This window comes from Schistocerca americana, chromosome 6, assembly GCF_021461395.2.
Source record: "Schistocerca americana isolate TAMUIC-IGC-003095 chromosome 6, iqSchAmer2.1, whole genome shotgun sequence".
NCBI lineage: Eukaryota > Metazoa > Arthropoda > Insecta > Orthoptera > Acrididae > Schistocerca > Schistocerca americana.
This window is the reverse complement of record NC_060124.1, coordinates 230,581,226-230,604,208: the sequence shown is the minus strand read 5'-3', so window position 1 is coordinate 230,604,208 and position 22,983 is coordinate 230,581,226. Positions and strand designations below refer to the sequence as shown.

The 22,983-nt window shown below is 39.9% G+C and overlaps 1 protein-coding gene across 3 annotated transcripts in view; it reads right to left on the bottom strand.

The window, feature by feature from the left end:
* Positions 1–22,983, bottom strand: part of LOC124619733 (F-box only protein 22-like) — a 219,142-nt gene that overhangs the window by 123,433 nt on the left and 72,726 nt on the right. For all 3 annotated transcript variants that reach the window (XM_047146305.1, XM_047146302.1, XM_047146303.1), the window contains exon 3: positions 8,518–8,608. In XM_047146305.1, coding sequence (XP_047002261.1) covers positions 8,518–8,608 — 91 coding nt within the window. The remainder of the gene's footprint in view (positions 1–8,517; positions 8,609–22,983) is intronic.

Below are 22,983 nucleotides of genomic sequence, written 5' to 3'. Positions count from 1 at the left end.
TTTCGATTCTACTGCAAAATTCTTGGTGACTTTAAAAAAGTTTTTTGAAGCCTCAAAATTCTTTCCTGACCCAGTGGAAGAAATTTATTTCCTATGTGCCCCTTCGCAACAAAATTTGGGCCACAGTCAAGCTCCATAAGGACCATTTGCCTATAAGCCCAGTTGGTAATCTAGCAAAGGGGTAGGTTTCCAAGCTGAGAAACTTTTAAATAATTCAAATTAGCATTTCAAACATCCAGTTTGACTTATTATCCATAACAGAGAGCAGCTAATCAGTAATGTTTCACAATTAACTATTCCCCTGGGCACTATCATGGTATTTTTGGACATCAAAAATATGTACATGTCAATAACAGTTGACCAGGTCTGTAATATCATTATAATAATTTCCTCTCCATTAGTGGCTGTCCTGCTATGGAGATTAATGAAGTCACTCAATTACTAGATCTGGTCCTTAAATTCAATTATTTTCTGTTTGGTGATCATTTTTTCCTACAAAAACAAGGGCCAGCTATGGGCTCTCCTGTGTCCTTCTGTCTTGTTAACATCTTCATTAGCAATTTGGAGAACAATCTAGTCAACCAATTTACATCAATTTCAAATAAAACACTGGCCTGGTGCCAATATGTTGACAATAAGCAGCTACTTTACACTGGTCCAAATGAGGATTGTGAGATCATCAACAAGCTAAGTAAGTTACATACTAGCATTCAGTTTACAATTTGACACAGTCCTCGCAGTTCACACACCTATCCAAATCTGTTGATTACCATGAGAGACTAAAGACTAAATTTGAAATTTACAGAAAACCATCTGCCATGGACATGGTGATCCATCAAAGTCCCAGCCATCCTCTCAGGTGTAAAAAGACTGCTTTCATGTCCCTCCTTTATATACTGCACATTGTTCCTCTCTCAGGTGAAACCTGTAACTGAGAACTCATCACTATTAAGTACACTGCTAACATTAACGGACACAAGTCTGATTTCATTATTCACATCAACAAGGGCATCCAAAAGAAACTCAACCCATTCTTTCTCCTCCCCAGCGGCAAATTACTCTCACAACAGTAAAAGACAAACAAACAAATATCTTTCCATAGGAAAACCCATTATTGGAATATTTCCGAAGAAACAGGTAAGCAGTTAAAAGCTAAAGGCATTTCCCCAGCCTTTCTTTATTCCCAGGGGTATTGGTTTCAAATTCTCTCATAACGAGCACTTCAGATTCAATAAATTTGATTCTACAGGTATCTACCCATTTTTTGTAATAACTGTCCAGACCCCTACAATAGGTAAACAGGAAGTAGTTTCCGAATTGAGTTTAAGAAACACCTGGGCCACAAGGGTTCTCAATCTGTGCTTACCACTCACCTACATGATACTGGACATACTACTTCCAATCTGTAAAGGTTTCTTTTTCTTTTTCTAATTATCGCTGCCAGTCACAAACTTTGTCAACTATAGTATTACTTATTTATTTAGCAACATGTTTCGAGGGTTATACCTCATTTTCAAGCTAAATGGCAATACAAAAACAACTTTACAATAAGGTAATTCTGATGTTACATAGTCTTTTCGTAAATGCTGTGGTCGAAAAAACTATGTAACATCAGTGTGACCTTGTTGTAAAGTTGTTTCGGTAATGCCATTTAGCCTGAAGATGAGGTATAACCCTCAAAACATGTCGCTAAATAAATAAGTAATACGATCGTTGACAAAGTTTGTGACTGGCAGCAGTAATTTACAAAAACCTTTACATATCTCTCGAGACCGTCGTGGTCAAAAAATAGTCAAAATGGCTTCAAATTCTTTTATTTCCAATCTGACCGCTAATTTAAAGATCTTATGTAATGGTAACAAAGGCAATATTCTTTATCTACATCTACATCTACATGCATACTCTGCAAATCACATTTTTAAGTGCCTGGCAGAGGGTTCATCGAACCACCTTCACAATTCTCTATTATTCCAGCCTCGCATACCGTGCGGAAACAATGAACACCTATATCTTTCCGTACGAGCTCTGATTTCCCTTATTTTATTGCGGTGATCGTTCCTCCCTATGTAAGTCGGTGTCAAAGAAATATTTTCGCATTCGGAGGAGAAAGTTTGTGATTGGAATTTCGTGAGAAAATTCTGTCGCAACGAAAAACGCCTTCCTTCTAATGGTGTCCAGCCCAAATCCTGTATCATTTCTGTGATACTCTCTCCCATATTTCGCAATAATACAAAACATGCTGGCTTCCTTTGAACTTTTTCAATGTACTCCGTCAGTCCTATATGGTAAGGACCCCACACCATGCAGCAGTATTCTAAAAGAGGACGGACATGCGTAGTGTAGGCAGTCCCCTTAGTAGATCTGTTACATTTTCTAAGTGTCCTGCCAATAAAACGCAGTCTTTGGTTAGCCTTCGCCCCAACATTTTCTATGTGTTCCTTCCAATTTAATTTGTTCGTAATTGTAATACCTAGGTATTTAGTTGAATTTACAGCTTTTAGATTAGACTGATATAATGTGTAACCGAAGTTTAACGGGTTCCTATTAGCACTCATGCGGATGACCTCACACTTTTAGATATTTAAGGTCACCTGGCACTTTTTGTACCATTTCGATATTTCTTCTAAATCATTTTGCAGTTTGTTTTGATCTTCTGATGACTTTATTAGTCAATAAACAACAGCGTCATCTGCAAACAACTGAAGACAGTTGCCCAGATCGTCTCCCAAATCGTTTATATAGATAAGGAACAGCAAAGGGCCTACAACACTACCTTGGGGAACACCAGAAATCACTTCTGTTTTACTCGATGACTTTCTGTCAATTACTATGAACTGTGACCTCTCTGCCAGGAAATCACAGATCCAGTCACATAACTGAGACAATATTCCATAAGCACGCAGTTTCACTACGGGCCGCTTGCATGGTACAGTGTCAAAAGCCTTCCGGAAATCCAGAAATTCAGAATCGATATGAAACCCCTTGTCAATAGCACTCAGCACTTCATGTGAATAAAGAGCTAGTTGTGTTTCACAAGAACGATGTTTTCTAAACCCATGTTGACTGTGTGCCAATAGACCATTTTCTTCGAGGTAATTCATTATGTTCGAACACAATATATGTTCTAAAATCCTGCTGCATATCGACGTTAACGATATGGGCCAGTAATTTAGTGGATTACTCCTACTACCTTTCTTGAATACTGGTGTGACCTGTGCAACTTTCCAGTCTTTTGGTACGGATCTTTTGTCGAGCAAACGGTTGTACATGATCGTTAAGTATGGAGCTAATGCATCAGCATACTCCAAAAGGAACCTAATAGGTACACAGTCTGGACCAGAAGACTTGCTTTTATTAAGTGATTTAAGTTGCTTCACTACTCAGAGGATATTTACTTCTATGTTACTCATGTTGGCAGCTGTTATCGATTCGAATTCTGGAATATTTATTTCGTCTTCTTTTGTGAAGGCATTTCGGAAGGCTGTGTTTAGTAACTCTGCTTTGGCAGCACTGTCTTTGATAGTATCTCCATTGCTATCATGCAGAGAAGGCATTGATTGTTTCTTGCCGCTAACATACTTCACATACAACCAGAATCTCTTTGGATTTTCTGCCAGGTTTCCAGACAAAGTTTCGTTGTGGAAACTGTTATAGGCATCTCGCACTGAAGTCCACGCTACATTTCGAGCTTCTGTAAAAGATCACCGATGTAGCGGATTTCGCATCTGTTTAAATTTGGCATGTTTGTTTCATTGTTTCTGCAACAATGTTCTAACCCGTTTTGTGTACCAAGGAGGATCAGCTCCGTCGTTTGTTAATTTATTTGGTATAAATCTCTCAATTGCTGCCAAAACTATTTCTTTGAATTTAAGCCACATCTGGTCTACACTTATGTTATTGATTTGGAGTGAGTGGGATTGTCTCTCAGAAAGGTGTCAAGTGAATTTTTATCTGCTTTTTTGAATAGGTATATTTTTCGCTTATTTTCCAAGGATTTGGGGATTACATTATTCAATCTCACTACGACAGCTCTGTATTCACTAATCCCTGAATCAGTTTTGATGCTCATTATTAACTCAGGATTATTTGTTGGTAAGAGGTCAAGTGTGTTTTCATAACCGTTTACTATTTGCGTGGGTTCATGAACTAACTGCTCGAAAGAATTTTCAGAGAATGCATTTAGCACAATTTCGGATGAAATTTTATGCACTCCTCCGGAATTAAACATGTATTTTCGCCAACATATCGAGGGTAAATTAAAGTCAGCGCCAACTATTATCGTGAGAGTCGGGTACGTGTTTGAAATCAAACTCAAGTTTCCTTTGAACCTTTCAACAACTGTATCATATGAATAGGAAGGTTGGTAAAAGAATCCAATTATTATTTTATTCCGGTAGCCAACAATGACCTCTGCCCATACTAACTCACAGGAAGTATCTACTTCAATTTTGCGACAAGTTAAACTACTTCTGACAGCAACAAACATGCCACCACCAACCATGTTTAGCCTATCCTTTCGGAACACTGTTAGGTTCTTCGCAAAAATTCTGGCTTTAGCCAGCTGTCAGTGCCTATAACGATTGGAGCAACAGTGCTTTCTATTAGCGCTTGGAACTCTGGTACTTTTCCAACTCAGCTACGACAATTTACAGCTGTTGTACCAATGTTTCCTGTATCTACGTTCTTCCTGTGTTCAGCCAGACCCTTTGCGACTGAAGCCCTTCTTGTGTTTTCCCGAGACCCTGTAACCTAAAAAACCGCCCAGTCCACATAACACAGCCCCTGCTACCCATGTAGCCGCCTCCTGCTTACAGTGGACGCCGGACCTATTCAGTGGAGCCCGAAACCCAACCATCCTTTGGCACAAGTCGAGGAATCTGCAGCCTACACGGTCACAGAACTGTCTGAGCCTCTGATTCAGACCCTCCACTCGGCACTGTACCAGAGGTCCGCAATTGGTCCTATTGACTATGCTGCAAATGGTAGCTCTGCTTTCATCTTGCAAGCAAGACTGGCAGCCTTTACCACTTCTGTTAGCCACTCGAAACCAGAGAGAATCTCTTCTGATCCAAAGTGACATACATCATTGGTACCAACGTGAGCCACCACCTGCAGTTGGCTGCACCCTGTGCTCTTCATGGCATCCGGGAGGACCCTTTCCACATCTGGAATGACCCCACCCGGTATGCACACGGAGTGCACATTAGATTTCTTACCCTTCTTGACAGCCAAGTCCCTAAGGGTCCCCGTAACGAGCCTAACATTGGAGCTCCCAACTACCAATAATCCCACCCTCTGAAATTGCCTGGATCTTGCAGGCTGGGTGGTTTCCTCTGTTCTGGAGTAGGTCCACATCTTGCACTCCCTCCATTTCCTGACTACACCCTGAATGGCCAGTCGAAACTTGGACATTACGGCATCCTCTCAAATTTCAACAGCCTATGCCTTCCCCTCTCCCTTAATTTCCCACCGTAAGCTCTTTCTTCATGTACCGTTTAACTTTTTCTTTTTTCATACTGGTCTTTGCAGTCTGAGATTCCTTTGTCAGCCCATATATGTATGTATTTGTGTTACCCAGTTAATTGTTCCCCTATTGAGTTTGTTACAATTTCTATAGGTCACTTATAATCTTTTTATATTATTAATGTTTTATCAAGGAATTTTTAATTCTATCTAGCAGCGTACTGCACACCCTGCAATTCCCCTCCATGTATTAGTTATATTACTCATTATCTTTCTCCTCTTTATTTTGTAACAGTTCCCAGCCTTCAATTGATACGTAATCTGGTTTCTTCTGTCTCCATCTTGGCACCCTATAGCAGCATATTTCCATACTTCTTGTTGGCCACTTCTCTCGGACGCAACGCGCGCCAGCAGTTTCAATAACACTAAGTCAACAGGGCTGTTTGGTTGCCTGGCCTTCCTACTTCAGTCATAATCATGTCTCCAACATGAGGCTTTTATGGCCATGTGTTGAATTTTCATCACCAGTGAGTCTTTAATTTCCTGTCCAAATGCAGATTAAATTCTGTATATAGTTTTGTTCTGGGGTCTTACTTTAACACCTTTCTAGGTCCATACCTGCAGCTCCCAGTGCTCCTGACACATCCTGCAGCTGTTAACCATTGGAATTTTAGACGTTTCATTTTGTAGCCATCCAATTTAAGTGATTCTGACAATGCAGACACCATCCAAATGTTGGGAGACTGAGTATCTTTAATGACCCAATGTTAAATTAGGTACCTGAATATTTTTTCCCCTATCTTTCTGGTTTAATTGCCTTATTTTAACCATTATTATACTTTCTAATTCTCATTATGTTTTTTATAGATGTATACACCTGAGGGTGTGATTAAATCATCATGAAACCAACCATGTATGATCCTGTATAAAGGACCTATTAACAATTAAGTGGCTGCCCTTCCATAAATCTCAGCCACCTGCAGTTGTCACATCTGTAGTGATAGGCAGGCCCTTCCCAAATGTATCAGGGGTCTCACGGAGGCCTTTGCAGACCAATCTTGTAAGGAAACAGATCTCCCGTGCCTTATCTGTCCAGTCACCCGCCATCTCCCAGAGTCCCCACCATCCGGCCACAAAGGAGCATTCCCCTCATGACTCAGTATCATCCAGGACTGGAGCAACCGAATCACATTCTCCACCAGGATTTCAATTACCTCTCTCTCATGCCTCGAAATGAGGAACATCCTACTCACCATCCTACCCCTCTTCTCACAGTGGTATCCACTGCCCACAGAACCCATGCAATATCCTCTTCCATCTCTACTCTACTCCTATTCCCAACCCCTCGCCTCACCCTCACAGCTCATATCCCTGTAACAGACCTAGATGCAAGACCTGTCCCATACATCCTCCCACCATAACCCACTCCAGTCTGGTGACAAGCATCACCTACCCCATCAAAGGCAGGGCTACCTGTGGAAGCAGTCAAATGGTCTATAAGCTAAGGTGGCCAAGACAACCAATAAGCTGTCTGTCTGCGTGTATAGCCACCAACGAACTGTGACGAACACAAAGCTGGACTACGCAGTCGCTGACCATATCTCTCAACACAATGTTCTTCACTTCAATGACTGCTTTGCAGCCTCTGCTACCTGGATTCTTCCTGCCAACACCAGCTCTCTTGAAATGCACAGGTGGGAACTCTCCCTGCAGTATATCCTATTTCCTCATAATCCCCCTGGTCTCAACCTTCATTAGCCTCTTATCTCCTTCCCTCCACTGCAACACTACACAGCCTTCTATTTCACCAATGCACCCACAGTCCCCCCCCCCCCCCCCTGCCCCTTCCTCCACCTGGGGACTGCACCTAGCTGCCCCACCTTGCCCGTACCATGTCCCTGCATGTTTCCACAACCAACACTTCACTGCCTCCCATCACTATCCTTATATCCCACCCCAGCCTCCTCCTCACACCCACAACCCAGATTGCTTCTCCCACCATGCACAGTTTCTCATAGTCCAGCCTCAGTGACCAGAAATAGTGGTTATGCATGTGTGAGTTGTGTTTGCGTGAATGTGAGTGTGTGGTCTACTTTCAAAGAAAGTATCTGTCTGGGACACAACATCTTCCCTATATGGTGAATCACATTCTTTATAGATATTTATTATACTTTTGGAGAATATCAGAAACAGAAACAACCATGCATCTGCTACTTTTGTCATATCACAGCTAAAGTCAACATTTCAGGTAGGTCATTTTCTGTAAAGTTAAGTTGTTTTGTTCAATATCTCATTAAAGAACAGAGGTAACATGCCTGACCTCTTTAGAAACATTTGTCTGCAATGTTGTTCTGCAAAACAGATTGTAATTCATAATTTAAGAATTTACATTTTATAGAGAGAATTCAGGGTAAAAAATTACCCATTTATTTGATAAACTGAAAGTACCACAATCGAAGATAAATTATTTAGAACCAATGAAGGTATAACCAGGTGAAGCGAGATTTTGGGGTAAAAATTGTCTATAGCACAGTGGAGCTATTAAATATGTAATTATACTGTACTCACCTCTTCAACACTGTGGTCATGATTGCTGTCATGATTAGTGTAATTCACAAGTATTGATTTAAATATTTTTATCTTGCTTATAACTTTCATTTAAAATTTGTCACTTATATTTAAGTACTTCTATTAAAAAGCAATATTATGTTAAGAGTTACATAGGAAAACCATGACAAAATTTTATATTTTTATGAATAGTATTACAAGAACAGTATTTCCAATCATATGCTGTGAGAAATAGAGAAAGCAAAAGCTACCCTTGAAAAGCACTTAAACTCCAAATGTAACATGCTCAACAACAGTCAAATTTTGCTACTACACTGATACTACATTTTTTCCACTATCTTTACAATTTCTTTTAAGAGCTGTTCTAATGATAACATAAGAGCAAGGCTGTGAAAGTGTTTACGTACAGACTGCTAAGGAATGTTATTAGCTTCGATCATATGCAAAAATGGACAGAAGGAGAGTATATTCTTTAAAGTATATTACCTCACTTTCTCTTTTATTCCTCTCCCCGAACATTGTGGGGGTCTTATTTTTGGTCTTTGATGAATTTGCTTTGGCCATCGCAGTCTTACTTCTGTAACAGAAAAGAAAAAAAAGCTAATAAGAATCAGTATACAATATGAAACTTCCTGGCAGATTAAAACTGTGTGCCCGACCGAGACTCGAACTCGGGACCTTTGCCTTTCGCGGGCAAGTGCTCTACCAACTGAGCTACCGAAGCACGACTCACGCCCGGTACTCACAGCTTTACTTCTGCCAGTATCTCGTCTCCCACCTTCCAAACTTTACAGAAGCTCTCCTGCGAACCAGGATGCCTTTTCTAAACTCTTCCCCGTTTCCTAAACCTCTCCAGTCCTTTTCCTTCATTCTACCATCCTCTTCAACCCTCTGCCAGAAAAAGGAGCCAGTGGCTCCAAAATCTAGCACATTTCTTTAACTGTCATACACGTTTTCTACTGTCACCACTTGGTGAGTAGATTTTTAACCTATCCAATTACAGTATAAATTATAAGATGAACACATACATTATGAAAGTTCAGACAAATAAAAATATTCTGCTCATACTAGAAACAGACATTAATAGTCTACATAAAATGTGTGTGTAAAATTACACAGTGATTAACTGCTTAACATGTTGCAACAGAAACCACAGATCAGAAATTGTTGAACTTCACAGTCCTTCCGATTATGCTGACATAAAGAACTGGGTATTTGCTTACTTTGGATACATTCACCCTCTGCTACCTTAAAGTATTATCTTCCGGGGCAGTGAGGCTATAGTAAATAATTTATTTATTCAATTTATTTGACAAGTACGAATCTTGAGTAAAGTAAATAGCAGATCTTGTACAGGCATCATCAAAGATCATGGAGTTCTTAAACACATTTTCCAGTAATTTATTCTTTAATAGCATTTGTTGTTAATAAAAAAAAAAATCACCTGAAGATTAACTGTGTTTTGCAAAACCATTTTAAAGAGAGGAACTGCTTTCTGGAGTTCCCATTTGATAAAAATTGACAAAATGAGAACATACACATATCAAAAGAAAACTTAAAAATATTTTATTCACAGCACTCTTTGCATATTGTTTGATTATCAAGGCTTAAAGATTCTCCTGTTGCTGCACAACAAGTATGAATGTCCACTGTAAACATCCCTCTATTCTTACAGTCTGTTCATGACTAATATTTATATCAATGTGGTCATGCATAAGCCATAATTAAGCTAGAAGTAGGAGACAAACAGTAAGAACTCAAAATAAATGTGGAAAAGAGCAGCTATTTCCAAAGTTTTCCTGCAAATATTCTTACAAAGATTTTGTCTTTATAGGCGCAAACAGTAAATAGCAGTTAGTTGTGTGTGTAATGTACAAAACTGGTACCAGACAGCTAATGTATACCTTGACTCATTCCACATATGATCATTCATTTATTTATTCGTCATGCTCTCTAGATCCCGTTACCTAGGAGAAGTGTCTGGGATGTGGTTCATATAATGGTAAATCAATGCTCAGAAAATTAATCTGTACATTGTATCAACAATAAACTATAATTACAATACTTAAGTATATTTGTGATCACATCAGCCAAATTCAATCTCGTAAATTAGAAGAAAATCTACTACTTTGAAAAATGCTGATGCTTTCTCAGTTATATTTAATATCTGTTGTTTATGTTTCACTGATAGCTTTATGTTTATTTGTTTATACCGGTATTTTTTTAAGAAAATAGTTGCTTACAACAGTGACCTCAGAGTCCTGCTTCAATATGCTATTGCTTTGTCGTGCAGTCTTCTAATGAACTCTGCTACTGCCATACAGCTATGGAATTTTCAGTCTTTGAAACTAGATTCTCAGATAATTTGCAGAAGTGACTAATGAAGTGCATTTTTAATTTCATTTTGACCGTCAGTGCTGGTCCCAAGCCCAGGGCCTCACCTTGCAATTGGTGAGGGAGGAGGAGGAGGAGGAGGAGGAGTAGTAACAAACTTGTTAAAAAACCTGGGCCCATCTGGCTCCGGATGGTAGTACCCTGTAAGGGCCCCTCGACATGGTAACGGGTGAAGACAGACAACGGTTGGAAAGCGGAAGAGGATTTTACACATCCCAGTGGTGGAAAAGCAGAAGAGGATTTTACATGTCCCAGTGGTGGAAAAGCAGAAGAGGATTTTACATGTCCCAGTGTTGGAAAAGCGGAAGAGGATTTGACACGACCCAGTGGTGGAAAAGCAGAAGAACTGTCTTCGAACCTTACTTCCCATAGTGTCTGTACTCCAGAGGGGCGGCTACAAACAGCGTCTGTTCTCCATGTTAGGAGCGGCCTAAACTTATGCTGGCAGCAGCTCTAAAATGCCTTTGGGAGTGGCGACCCCATTGTAATAATGGCCTATATATGAAATGGTACTCCAGAACCAGCCCCGGAAAAGGCTACGGCATTCCCTGGAGGTGACACGCAGTTCTTGGGGTGCTGGGGGAACTGTGAGAAGTGGGCGACTAGGCACCAACACAATGAAGGTGGGTATCATTAATGTGATGAACTTACTGGGAAGGCGGAAGAGTTGATAGCCTTCATGGAAAAGGAGAACATAGAACTGATGGGACTTAGTGAAGGTAGATGGAAGGGAAGAGGAAGGAGGAAAATGAGGACAGGCTACGGAGATGTTTATATTTTCCCACCTCCGCGTTGCAAATGTTTTGACTTTTGAGTGAAATGCCCAGTCGATGTGCTGTTGTTTTCACGTCAAATCTACCAACAGTGAGAGTTGTTTAGTTCTCGGGGTGTTGTAAAATTCCTGGATTCGTCTCGTCGCTGTGCAGCCTATGAAAAGGATTGCGGAAGACTCCCAAATAAATTCCAAAGTACAGTGCAGTTTTATCACCAATATATTTCCAGGACTCTGGTGTCCGAGCCTGGTGAACTGCACCGGTTACATCACATGTACCCAAAGTTGACATCAAATGACACAGAATTCACATCAATCAACAAACGAGTGAGCCTACAATACATTTGCTCGCAACCCTAGCCAAAAACGAGTGCCCCAAGGCGCCTGCGTGACCTCTATTTATACTTTTGTTAACAATTACCTTCAATGAAAATTACAATTTTATGTAAATTCACAATTAAAAGTTAAACCGAATATGAGATACACATTGCTAAAAATTTACAATCTCAGTGCTGAACAAGGTGAACCTATTTTCAACTTACTTACGAGTTAATATAACATTTTCTGACTAATTATGTTACAGGTAACAATTACATTTCTAAATTTGTCTATAACAAATCAACTAGTGCCTGAATTTTAGTGCTACCATATATCGGAGATTCAATTAACGTGCTTTATTTACATGTTCTATTTAATTTGCTGCAGTAATTTTATACTGATAGGTTTACTGGTACATCCTGACCATGTGCTACATTTCGTTCGATTAGTTACAGTATTAATTTCACATTTATATTATGTTTCTCACATAAGAACAATGTTAATCAGCAAAGCATCGTTTTCGAATTATATGTATACTGAAATAGTGGCCATTTTTTGTATGTAATTTGGAAATGGGTCACTTTACAATTGGACAATTAGGACTGGGGTTTATCTTTAATGCTCTCCGAGGGGTTCTGACAGGGCAATGAGATACAGTAATATTTCACTACACACTCTATTGGAGTGGTGGACAGGAAGCCAAAAATGGAGTAGGTATCATAGTAAAACCAAACCTAGAGGAATATGTGGAAGCAGTAGAATACACAAGCGATAGGGTGATGAGGATTCGGATGAGGAAAAGGAATGTAGTGAAGGACTTCACCCACGTATATGCACCACAAACAGGAAATAAAGAAGAGAACATAGAGGATTTTCTAGAAGTATTAGAGAGTAATATTACAGATGTGGAAGCAATAGTAATGGGTGACCTGAATGCGCAGGTAGGCAAAGAAAGGCTAGGGAAGGGGGAGATAATTGGCCCATATGGATATGGGAGGAAAAATCAGGAAGGAGAGAAGCTGGTTGACTTCTGTGAAAGGAACAAACTGATTGTGGGCAACACGTGGTTCTGTAAAAAGAATAGCCAAAAGATAACGCGATATGGATGGGGTGATAGACGGACAAAGACGGTCATTGATTACTTTCTGGTGGAAAGAAAAATCGGAGATAGTTGACGGATGTAACTGCACTCCCAGGAGACCATTGAATGGTGGTGGCAAACATGAGATTTGAGGAATTGAAAGACATAAAGGAAGAAAGGGAAAGGAAAATAAAAGTGTGGAAACTAAAGGATGGCATGGTACAAGAAAAGTTTAAGGAGTTTCTTAAGTGTAAAATCCCTAAGACCGAGTATGGCAATATGGTAGAGGAATGGGGTAAGTTCAAAGAAGTGTTTGTAAGCTCTGCTGAGAAGACCTGTGGCAGAGTGTCCGGAAGGGTAAAGGAAAAGGAGACACCATAGTGAAATGAGAGGGTGAAAGAGGCAGTAAAAGAAAAGAAGAAAGCGTGGCATGAATGGAACAGGGACCGAACAGCTCAAAGTAAAAGGAAATAACAGGATAGTAAAAATAAGTATAAGAAAATGTTAGCAGAAGAAAAGAGGAAAAGCTGGGAGAAATTCACCCGAGAGTTGGAAAAAGATGTTACTAGTGGTAAGAGGATGATATACGGAATTACAAGGAGTATGAGGGAAGAAAAAGCATACACAAAGCTAGTGAAAGGGGATAGCGGAGCGCTATTAATGCAACCAGAGGAGATAAAGAAAAGATGGAACGAGTACTTTGATAAATTGTTAAACGTGAAGAACGGCACTGGAAAGGGAATAGAAGTACGGGAGGGGAGCACGGGTCTGGAAGAAGAGGAGGATATAATGATGTTAGAAGTGGAACTAGCTCTGAGAAAAATGAAAATGGAAAAGGCACCTGGGATAGATGAAATTACTGTGGAGATGATAAAGGCATCTGGACCAGTTGGGCTACAGTGGCTATATAGACTAATAAGATGCATTTGGAACCAAAAATCTGTACCTGAAGAATGGGGAAAGGGAATAATAATCCCAGTTTTCAAGAAGGGTGACAGGAAAGTATATGACAACTATTGAGGGATCACCCTCAAATCCCAAGTAGCAAAAATAATGGAGAGGATACTGGAAAGAAGAGAGAGAAAAAAAGTGGAAGGGCAGTTAGAAGAGGAGTAGTATGGCTTTTGTCATGGTAGATCATCAGTGGACCCAATCTTTAGTATGAGACAGTTGATGGATAGACATTGGGAGTATGGGAAAGATCTGGTGATGACATTTATCGACCTAGTGAAAGCATATGACAGTGTTCCCAGGGTAAAGGTACGGGTAACCTTGAAGAGAAAGGGAGTCGGAAAGCAAACACTCGAAGTCATCCAGGCAATGTATGAAAAAAGCTCTAGCTGTGTACAGATACCAGTTGGAAGCACTGAATGGTTTAAGAATGTTAAGTGTGATATCACCACAACTATTTATAATGGTGATGGCTGAAATAGTCAAAGAGCCGAAAGAAGCCCATAGAGGAAGGGAGATGAAGCTGTTACTATTTGCGGATGATATTGTGGTGTGGGGAACAAGCAGTAAGGAGGTACAAAAACAAAGAGACATCCTAAATGATAAGGTCGAGAAATATGGAATGAAATTTAGTGTGGAGAAAAACAAGACCATGGTGGTAACCAGAGGGGATAGAGAGGGCAAGAACTAATTCATATTAAGGGACAGGATATTGCAATAGTGGACAACTTTAAATATTTGGCAAGTGTATTAATGGCGAAAGCTTGTCTGGAGACAGAAATTAGCAAAAGAATACAACAGAGTAGTACATTTTACCAGTGTGTGAGGGGCTTGGTATGGGGAAGGGAAGTACCAATGAGGTGCAAACTGGTGCTAAACAAGACATTACTTCACAGCCATACTAATTTACAGCTCAGAGACTTGGACTATGACTAGAAGAGAGGAGAGTACAATAAAATCCAGTGAAATGAAGTTTCTGAGAAGTATGCTAGGGAAGACGAGAAGAGACAGAGTGAAAAATGAAGATGTTAGGATGGAAATTGGGGTGGAGAAGTTGACTGAGAAAATTGAAAAGAATAGATTAAAATGGTTTGGGGATGTGAAGAGGATGGGAGAGGGAAGAATACCAAGAAGAATGGTGGAGTTCAAGATTGAGGGCAAGAGGTCAAGAGGAAGACCGAGAAAGATGAGTTTAAGGAGGAGAAACCTACTATGGAACCAAATTGTGGAAGAAGAATGGTGGAAAGACCGAGTAAAGTGGCGATGGATCATTGATATCCCAACCTGACCAGATGTTGGATAGAGGGGAAATGAAGATGTTGATATGAGGGATTCATAATGTCTTGCTTTATGATATAGTGTTTGTTGAACAGAACTACATCAGAGTCTGTAACTCAACTCTGAATCGCAGATTAGTCAGCAAAATCAACATGAAAATTATTTTTGTGTCTTGTATTGTGATTTTGTAAATTGCATTTCAACTGAAACTGATTATATTATCAATGAAAATAATCAATTTTTGAAAATGAACAGACAAAAGATCTACTCGCCAAGTGGCAGCAAGAGAACACTCTAATCAACATATTGAAATTTGCATTCCTTTGAAGCTAGCTGTTCCTTCTTCAGGCAGAAGGGTTGAAGAGGAAGGAAGAGAGCTGAAGGAAAATGACTAGTGAGGTTTAGGAAAGTAGGGAGTGTTCAGAAAAGTTGCCCAGACCCTCGCACGAGGGGAGACTTACTGGATGGGATGAGAAGGAAACACTGATTGTTGGTGATTGCAAAGGACAACATTTGAAAACCTGAGAGCTTAACAATATATGATTACATTATCAGGAACAAAAACCATTAAGGTGTAAATGTGCTATGGCCTGAATGTAGTAATTCCAATATCATTAATGGAACATTATGTAGTCCTTAATTAATTACAAATTTTTTACTGCAATTGTTTGCTCAGCACAATATCAATGTCCAAGACAAATAGCTAATTATTCTATCAAAATCATTATTGTTTCTTTACAAATCATTCATTGCCATGATGAGTCTATAATTTGTATCTCTTTCTATGTCATTAAGCACACGCTCATGATATAACTCTTTGGACGATTATCTCAAATTATAGACTTATTTCTTTTTATTTGCTTGCTATCAGTCAGTAGTAACCTTAATCTTAATTAGGTAACTAATCAACTTAAATAATAATGTTTTCAAATTATCTTTAAATTTTCTAGACTGCATCACTTGTAACTGAATCCAGGTTTGATAAACATTTAATTGAAAAGAATGAGATTTTCACTCTGCAGCGGAGTGTGCGCCGATATGAAACTTCCTGGCAGATTAAAACTGTGTGCCCGACCGAGACTCGAACTCGGGACCTTTGCCTTTCGCGGGCAAGTGCTCTACCAACTGAGCTACTGAAGCACGACTCACGCCCGGTACTCACAGCTTTACTTCTGCCAGTATCTCGTCTCCCACCTTCCAAACTTTACAGAAGCTCTCCTGGTTCGCAGGAGAGCTTCTGTAAAGTTTGGAAGGTAGGAGACGAGGTACTGGCAGAGGTAAAGCTGTGAGTACCGGGCGTGAGTCGTGCTTCGGTAGCTCAGTTGGTAGAGCACTTGCCCGCGAAAGGCAAAGGTCCCGAGTTCGAGTCTCGGTCGGGCACATAGTTTTAATCTGCCAGGAAGGTTCATTTAATTGAAAAATTTGAAATAGATTTTATTAAGTAATTATACCAGAAGAATAAACAGGGGAAAGGAAAATGACAGGCAGACAAAGATGCAGGAGAAGAAACAAAAACTACTACTTCTGAAAGGAGCAGAAGGCTGTTGTTAATATCGTCTTCTATTTGTGTTCATCAACCTCTCAACAGTTTGCTCACAGAGCAGAGCTAAGTTCAACTAGATAAGGATGGGGAAATGAACTCAACACTGTCTACTCAGTGGAGACTCTGGATTGCAGTAATTCACACAAGCCACAGAAAATTCGATTTAGGACAGACAAACTGAGATTTAGATCTGTTTTTCTCAATAGAGCTCCATGTCTTAATCATGACGACAAATCACTTGGAATCTAGTAAAGAAAGTGAAGCTGAGTTTTGAGGCCCAATAATCTTGATTTTCAGAATGAATAATTGAATATGCAGAAGAAAACCTAGATGAGTCTGATTGAAGATAGTATAAAACCTCTGAACGGATATCTGTGTACTGATTACTGCTGCACAACTTCTAACATTAATGCAGACCGTCTGCATCATGCAAATTATCTGTGTCACTTTGATATGCCAGGATTGCCATTCCCATGGGATATTTTGTTTAAAATTCCATCTTTATGCAAACTTACTTCTGGCACAGAAAAAAGCCATTCTTACAGATGAAGAATGGTGTGAGTACACTGAGGCTTTCTGGATGTGTCTAATGCTACTGGATATTTTCAGGTGGAGATCACAGCACAGTATGCCCAGAGGATGTCCACATGCAGCTTAATGGTGTCTTTTGAACCTTGAGAAAGATCAAATCATCTGGAAGGACCTGCACCTAATCTCCTTGCCACTCTGCTCTGCCGAGTCCATCTCGTCGTTATTCATTCTGAAGTCACTGCATTACAACCAGTGTCTCTGTCACATAAAAAGTTCTCGGTTTACTTGCCACGTCAAATTTGGATAAAATCCCAAGCTTTCAATGACCACCTCCGTCATCTTTGTTAGGGGTAAAACTGACTGTCGTGGACATGTCAGGCTTCCGCTTTTAAAGCAGTGGATGGCTTCTCATTGGCTGGATGACGTCACAGTGTAAACGGTGCATACAGAGGTGGCGTCCACTGCTTAAAAAGCGGAAGCCTCACTGGTCCACGACAGTCAGTTTTAACCCTGATGAAGATGACAGAGGTAGTCATCGAAGGCTCAGGATTTTATCCAAATTTGACACAGCAAGTAATCCAAGAACTTTTTATGCAAGGACCCTGTTGTGAAAGACTTCATAGTCATAACAGTGTCTCTACCATCTGTACTATCTATGTTATCAGCATTACGAATGTGGGCTTTGTCGGATTCAATTTATATGCCGTCCCCAACTTCAGAGAAGGTTGTCCCCCTAAGATAGTACCCGGTCCTGATGTCATTGCGGGAACTGTGTCTACATGTAACAGCCTTCGTTGTCATTTTATACCTCATAGTGCCAGTTTTATGCCTCACAGCGTCAAAGTCTGAGTGACACTACATGTGATCCTATTTGGACTTACAGTGCATGGCTCTATAATCCTCATGTGGAATAATGACCTACAAGAAGTATTCAAAGCACACCGAAGCAGCCTGTCGTGGATTGCACTGCTCACATATCCTGTTGCTGGAGCCCCTCTGACAATCTTTGTGGAGGTGTCAGCCTATTCTGTGGATACAGCTCTGCCGTAATCCCTTAAGAGTTTTTCTCCAAAAAGGTACCAGAAAAACAGTGTTCTTGGCCACTATTTTATACAGAGCTCCTGGCTGCCTGCGATGCCATAAAATATTTCAGGTTTCTAGTCTAAGGCCACTTCTATACCTTTTCACCAGTCACCCCCAAATTAGACTTTTGCATGTGGAACTCATTGGCCCAGTAGCTGTTTCTCACACCTTCTGCTGCTGACTTATAGTGACTGAAAGATTCACGAGGTTCCCATAAATTTTACCACTACAAGGTGAGACAGAACGGTATGGCTGATGTCACTACTTAAAGTTGTATGGCACAGGTGACATTTGGCCAAAGTTACCAATGGGAGGCTGTGGTGTTCCATGGCATGACTGTATGGCATTCACCTCAGAAGAATGACGCCGTGTCAAGTGGCTTCTAATGATATGGTAGACGGCTTTTACTGTCTTCTTAAGGCTGTCATAAAGAGCTACACAACTTGGTCTCAGGTGGACACAGTCTCACTAGTGCTCCTTGGACTGTGGAGTGCAATGGAGGAGGACTGTCAGGCATCTGTGGCACAGCTCGTTTATGATGAGCCTATATGGTTGCCAAGTGAGTTGTTTCTCTGTCTGCTGCACCTGATGCACAAAACCTGGATATGTAACCCATGGAAGAAAAGAGCTGTAGCCAACACCTGCCTTATATAATAAACAAGCCACATTTGTTTTCAGAGACCTGGCCATGACAGAATAAATCTTTTTATGTTGAAGCCTGCAATTTAAAACTGTGGAGTAGCCTTAGCACAGCCTGATCTAGTAACTGAATAGTGTGACAGGTCACTAACTATCCAGGTAAAAGGAAGTTAAGCCATTAATCAATTTCAACTGACGTAACTGAGTGCCTAAAATTTTGCTGATACACATGCCACTACAGCACGGGCCCAAGTGCATCTCCCACTCCTAGCAATACAGTGTCCACACCATATCAAGACAAGAAGACACTGATGGCATGCATACTACGCTGTGCTGTGCCAGACGTCAAGTGAAGAGGCTGCAACTTTCATGCAATGCAGACATTGAGTGTGATTCTGCCTGGATCAACAATCAATTTCATAAACTGACAATTATTATTTATTTCTCCTTTTAGTGGGAGTGCAGTGGTGGCTCAGCATCCCAAGCTCCCCATGTCAAGTGACCAGCAAAATTGTCTCTCTCTCCCTCCCTCCCCCTCTCTCTCACTCTCTTTTTTTTTGTAGAGAGTGTGTGTGTGTGGGGGGGGGGGGGGGGGGGGGGGGGCACGAATTTACTCAGAACAACAACAGATTACTTGCAGTTAGAATACCAGTCGGCACCTATGTTGCGACCGGATTGATTTGTGTGATGTTGCATACAGTCTATGTGTAATTACATCCCGCATTTATGCAGAAGCTTCCTACAATTGCTTTTCTCATACACAATTAGGATGGAAATGGAAAGGGAGTGGTGGTAAATGGATGTATTAAATGATGCATCTTTCAGCATGCACTGAGATGGCTAAAATAAAATGAATAAATGTGGAGTAGAGTGACTATATAAGAAGTTTATAACTTAAACAGTTTAACATACAATTATGAACATAAAATTACATGTACATAAAAAGTGTTTTATATTATTGAGCACGCAACTCTAGTAAATAACCTGGAAAGATAGGCAATTAGAGGTACTAGATTTGATCAAATCTTACTAACTGGCAATAAGAAGTTAGTCTTAAACAGGCACAACCACAGGAAGTACCATAAGAACAATAGCTTCTTTCGGTGCCTATGCATGCTGGTGATCATGATGACTATTCTTCTCTTGTTGGTAGCAACACGGAATGGTTCTGTTGAAGACATATTGAACTAGAATCTACAGTTGTCAAACCAAGATATTCATCTTCCTCCAGGACCTCTTTTGCTGTTGATTTTCCCTTTAGTATTTTTTTAGCAAATCATATCTATTTATATTACACATGATATGTCCTAGATATTGCAACTTTCGGCATTTCACTATCTTGATTAATTTAGGTGTTGTGATCATTCTTCACAAAACTTCCACATTTGTCTCTCTCCCTGGGTCCAAGGTATTTTCAGGATCCACCTATAAAGCCACAATTCAAAGGTCTCCAGCTTCTTCCCAGTGTTTTTATTTGAGGTCTATGTCTCTACTCCATACAGGTGGACAGAATATACACAGCAGTGCAAAAGCCTGATTTTTGTTCCTACAGTTAGGAGACAGCTTTTGAAGATAGCACTCCTTTCCTGAAGCACACTTCTTGATTTCTCAATGTGAATCTTTATTTCTTATGAGTTACCCCAATTTTCATTAATTATGGTTCCAAGATATGTATATTGTTTTATTCTTTCTAGTTCTGCGGTTTATGACTAAGTTTCCTCCTGTAATATTTTCCTTATGACCATGAGTTTTGTCCATGCGGTTTTTGTTTCAAGTCCATAATGCTGTTTGATTCCAGTATAGATTCTTGATGATTCACAGATCTCTTTCCTCCATTCCAATATTGCTCAAAATCTCCGTTAATTTGTCATATTTTACTCTATCACAAGCCTTTTGGTAATCTATTAGGCAAGCAAATACATTTTTGTTTACATCTCTCAAACAATACTTGTACAATGACCAAGGCTTCTCTTGTACCCACAGCATTAACAACCCAAACTGATTAGGGGTCATCTGTTCCCCATATTCTTCTGTGCATCACGCTCAAAAACAATTTCACCATATGGCTCATTAAGCTTATTGTACAATAATCTCTGCATTGTTTTGCATTTGGCTTTTTTGCCAGGGTAATGAACTCTAATTTCAGCCACTTTGATAGAATTTTTCCATATACATAAATTCAACTGAAAATTTGGGTTAGCCATTCTACACAATCTTCATCCATCAATTTTAAGAACTCTGTTTCTATTTTATCTGGTCTCTCAGCCTTTCTGTTCTCCATCTGACTGATGGCTGTTTGAACCTCTACTTCTAGTATATCTGTACCCCTTATTTCATTTTTACTTTGATTAAAAGTACATATAGTGTCATGAAATAAATTTTCTATATATTTTTCCATGACTTTTTCTTTTCTTCTAATCCCATCATCAAGTTCCTTGCTTCATCCACTAATTTTCCACTGATGCTCTTCCTGTATTTCCCTCTTATCTCTTTGACTGTCTTGTGTACATTGAAACTGTCACATTTACTTTGATAAAACTTGATTTCCTCACTTTGCTCCACTTTTTCTTTTGCATCCCTTATTTTTCTTCTGATGTCCATGTTTATCTTCCTGTATTCTGTTGGGTTTCCCTTTTTAATCTTTTTTCCTCTACCAGATTCAGCATCCATGACTACCTGTCCTTTCTCTTTGGTTTCATGTACTTTTCTTTTATTTGCTGTACAACATTCTGAATTCTGTTCAATTCTAAATGGACATTGTTTCTTGTGATGTCTTCTGTGTTAATTGCCAAGTTGAGTTCTGTTTGTATATTCTGCTTTTCTATCAGATCTTTCATTTTTTCCTCAAATTGTAGATCTGCTTTATCTTTCTCTTCATTCTAACTTTATTAACTCCTACAGTCAGTGGGTCACAGTTTACATCTGCTCCCTGGTATGTTTTTACTGATGTGCAACTGTTCCTGAAACATTCATTTACTAGTATGAAATCAATGTGGTTTCTCACACATTTCCCAGGTCCGTCCATTGAGGACTTCCCTGTATACAATCTTCTAGGTGGAAGTCTAAATCAGGTGTTCAGAATCACTAGACAAATTGACACCGCAAAATTTTCGAGATCATCACCTCTAGAATTCCTCTCTCCTAGTCCAAATGGTCCTACCATGTCTGATCTTATACCTTCCCCTACTTTCAGATTAAACTTCCCATCACAACTGTCAAATAATATTCCATTTATGTTATCATAAGATTCTTATCTCTTCATTTTCCTTGTCCATTGTAGGGGTATACACTTGTATTATACTTATACCACTAGGGCTACCACTCAATTGCAACATTATACAGGCTGATAGAGGTATGAAACTTCTGAGACATCTTACTAGTTTCGCTAATAGCATTACACAGACTCCACGTTCATGCTTCCTGTACGCTCTTCCTATGTCCATTTACGTAAATGTCTCCTGTGTTCGGGCACCACATCTTGCTAATTTCATATAACAACATACTTGTTAGAAAAAACAATAAACAAACATTATGTATTGCAAGAATCCACAATAGGTTTGATTCCCTTTCCCTTACACATAGGTGTTCTGAGAAAACTGTTTGCAGAAGGCACCAGCATTTTAATCAGTGGATTAGAGAAAGAAGTTCATCAGGTGTCAGCAGATGTATCACTTATGGAGCTGACAAACTCATCTGAAAAATACGTACATACTTTAAAAAGCTATAGCCATGAGCTTTCACACATGCCACAGAAGGCAACAAAATAACCACTCTTTGAAAACAAACTACCAAATTTTAAACTGGCCAATGATGAGGTTTTTAAGTGATCTAAATTGGAACATACATGTTTAAGCTCTCAGGGCAAAATTATAAGCTATCTGGTATGTGCTAAGAGTAATGGATATGAGCTATAACATAAAAACACTACAACAGGCATAATATGCACATTTCCAGCCTGCAATCGACTATGCAAGAATATTCTGGGGAATGTAAATACTTTAGGAGTAAAGGAGACCACTCACTGGAAAGCAGAAGCATTGAAACGCACACACAAAAAAGAAAGAAAATTTGCTAGCTTTCGGAATGCATCCTATCTCGAGCTAGATTAGAAAACACACACACACACACACACACACACACACACACACACACACACATATGGATGCATTGCATACACCTGTGCCCCTACATGGTGCTGGCTGGATGCACAATGCTAGTGTTGCAGTTCAGCATGTGGCCTGGGGTGGGATGGGTAGAGGGACAGAGAGGTGGGAGGCAGGAAGAGGGGTTGAGGGTTGAGGTGAGTAGCTAGTGGCTCAGAGAGAAGCAGCTAGTTTGCTGGCTAGAAATGTGGGGGGTGTG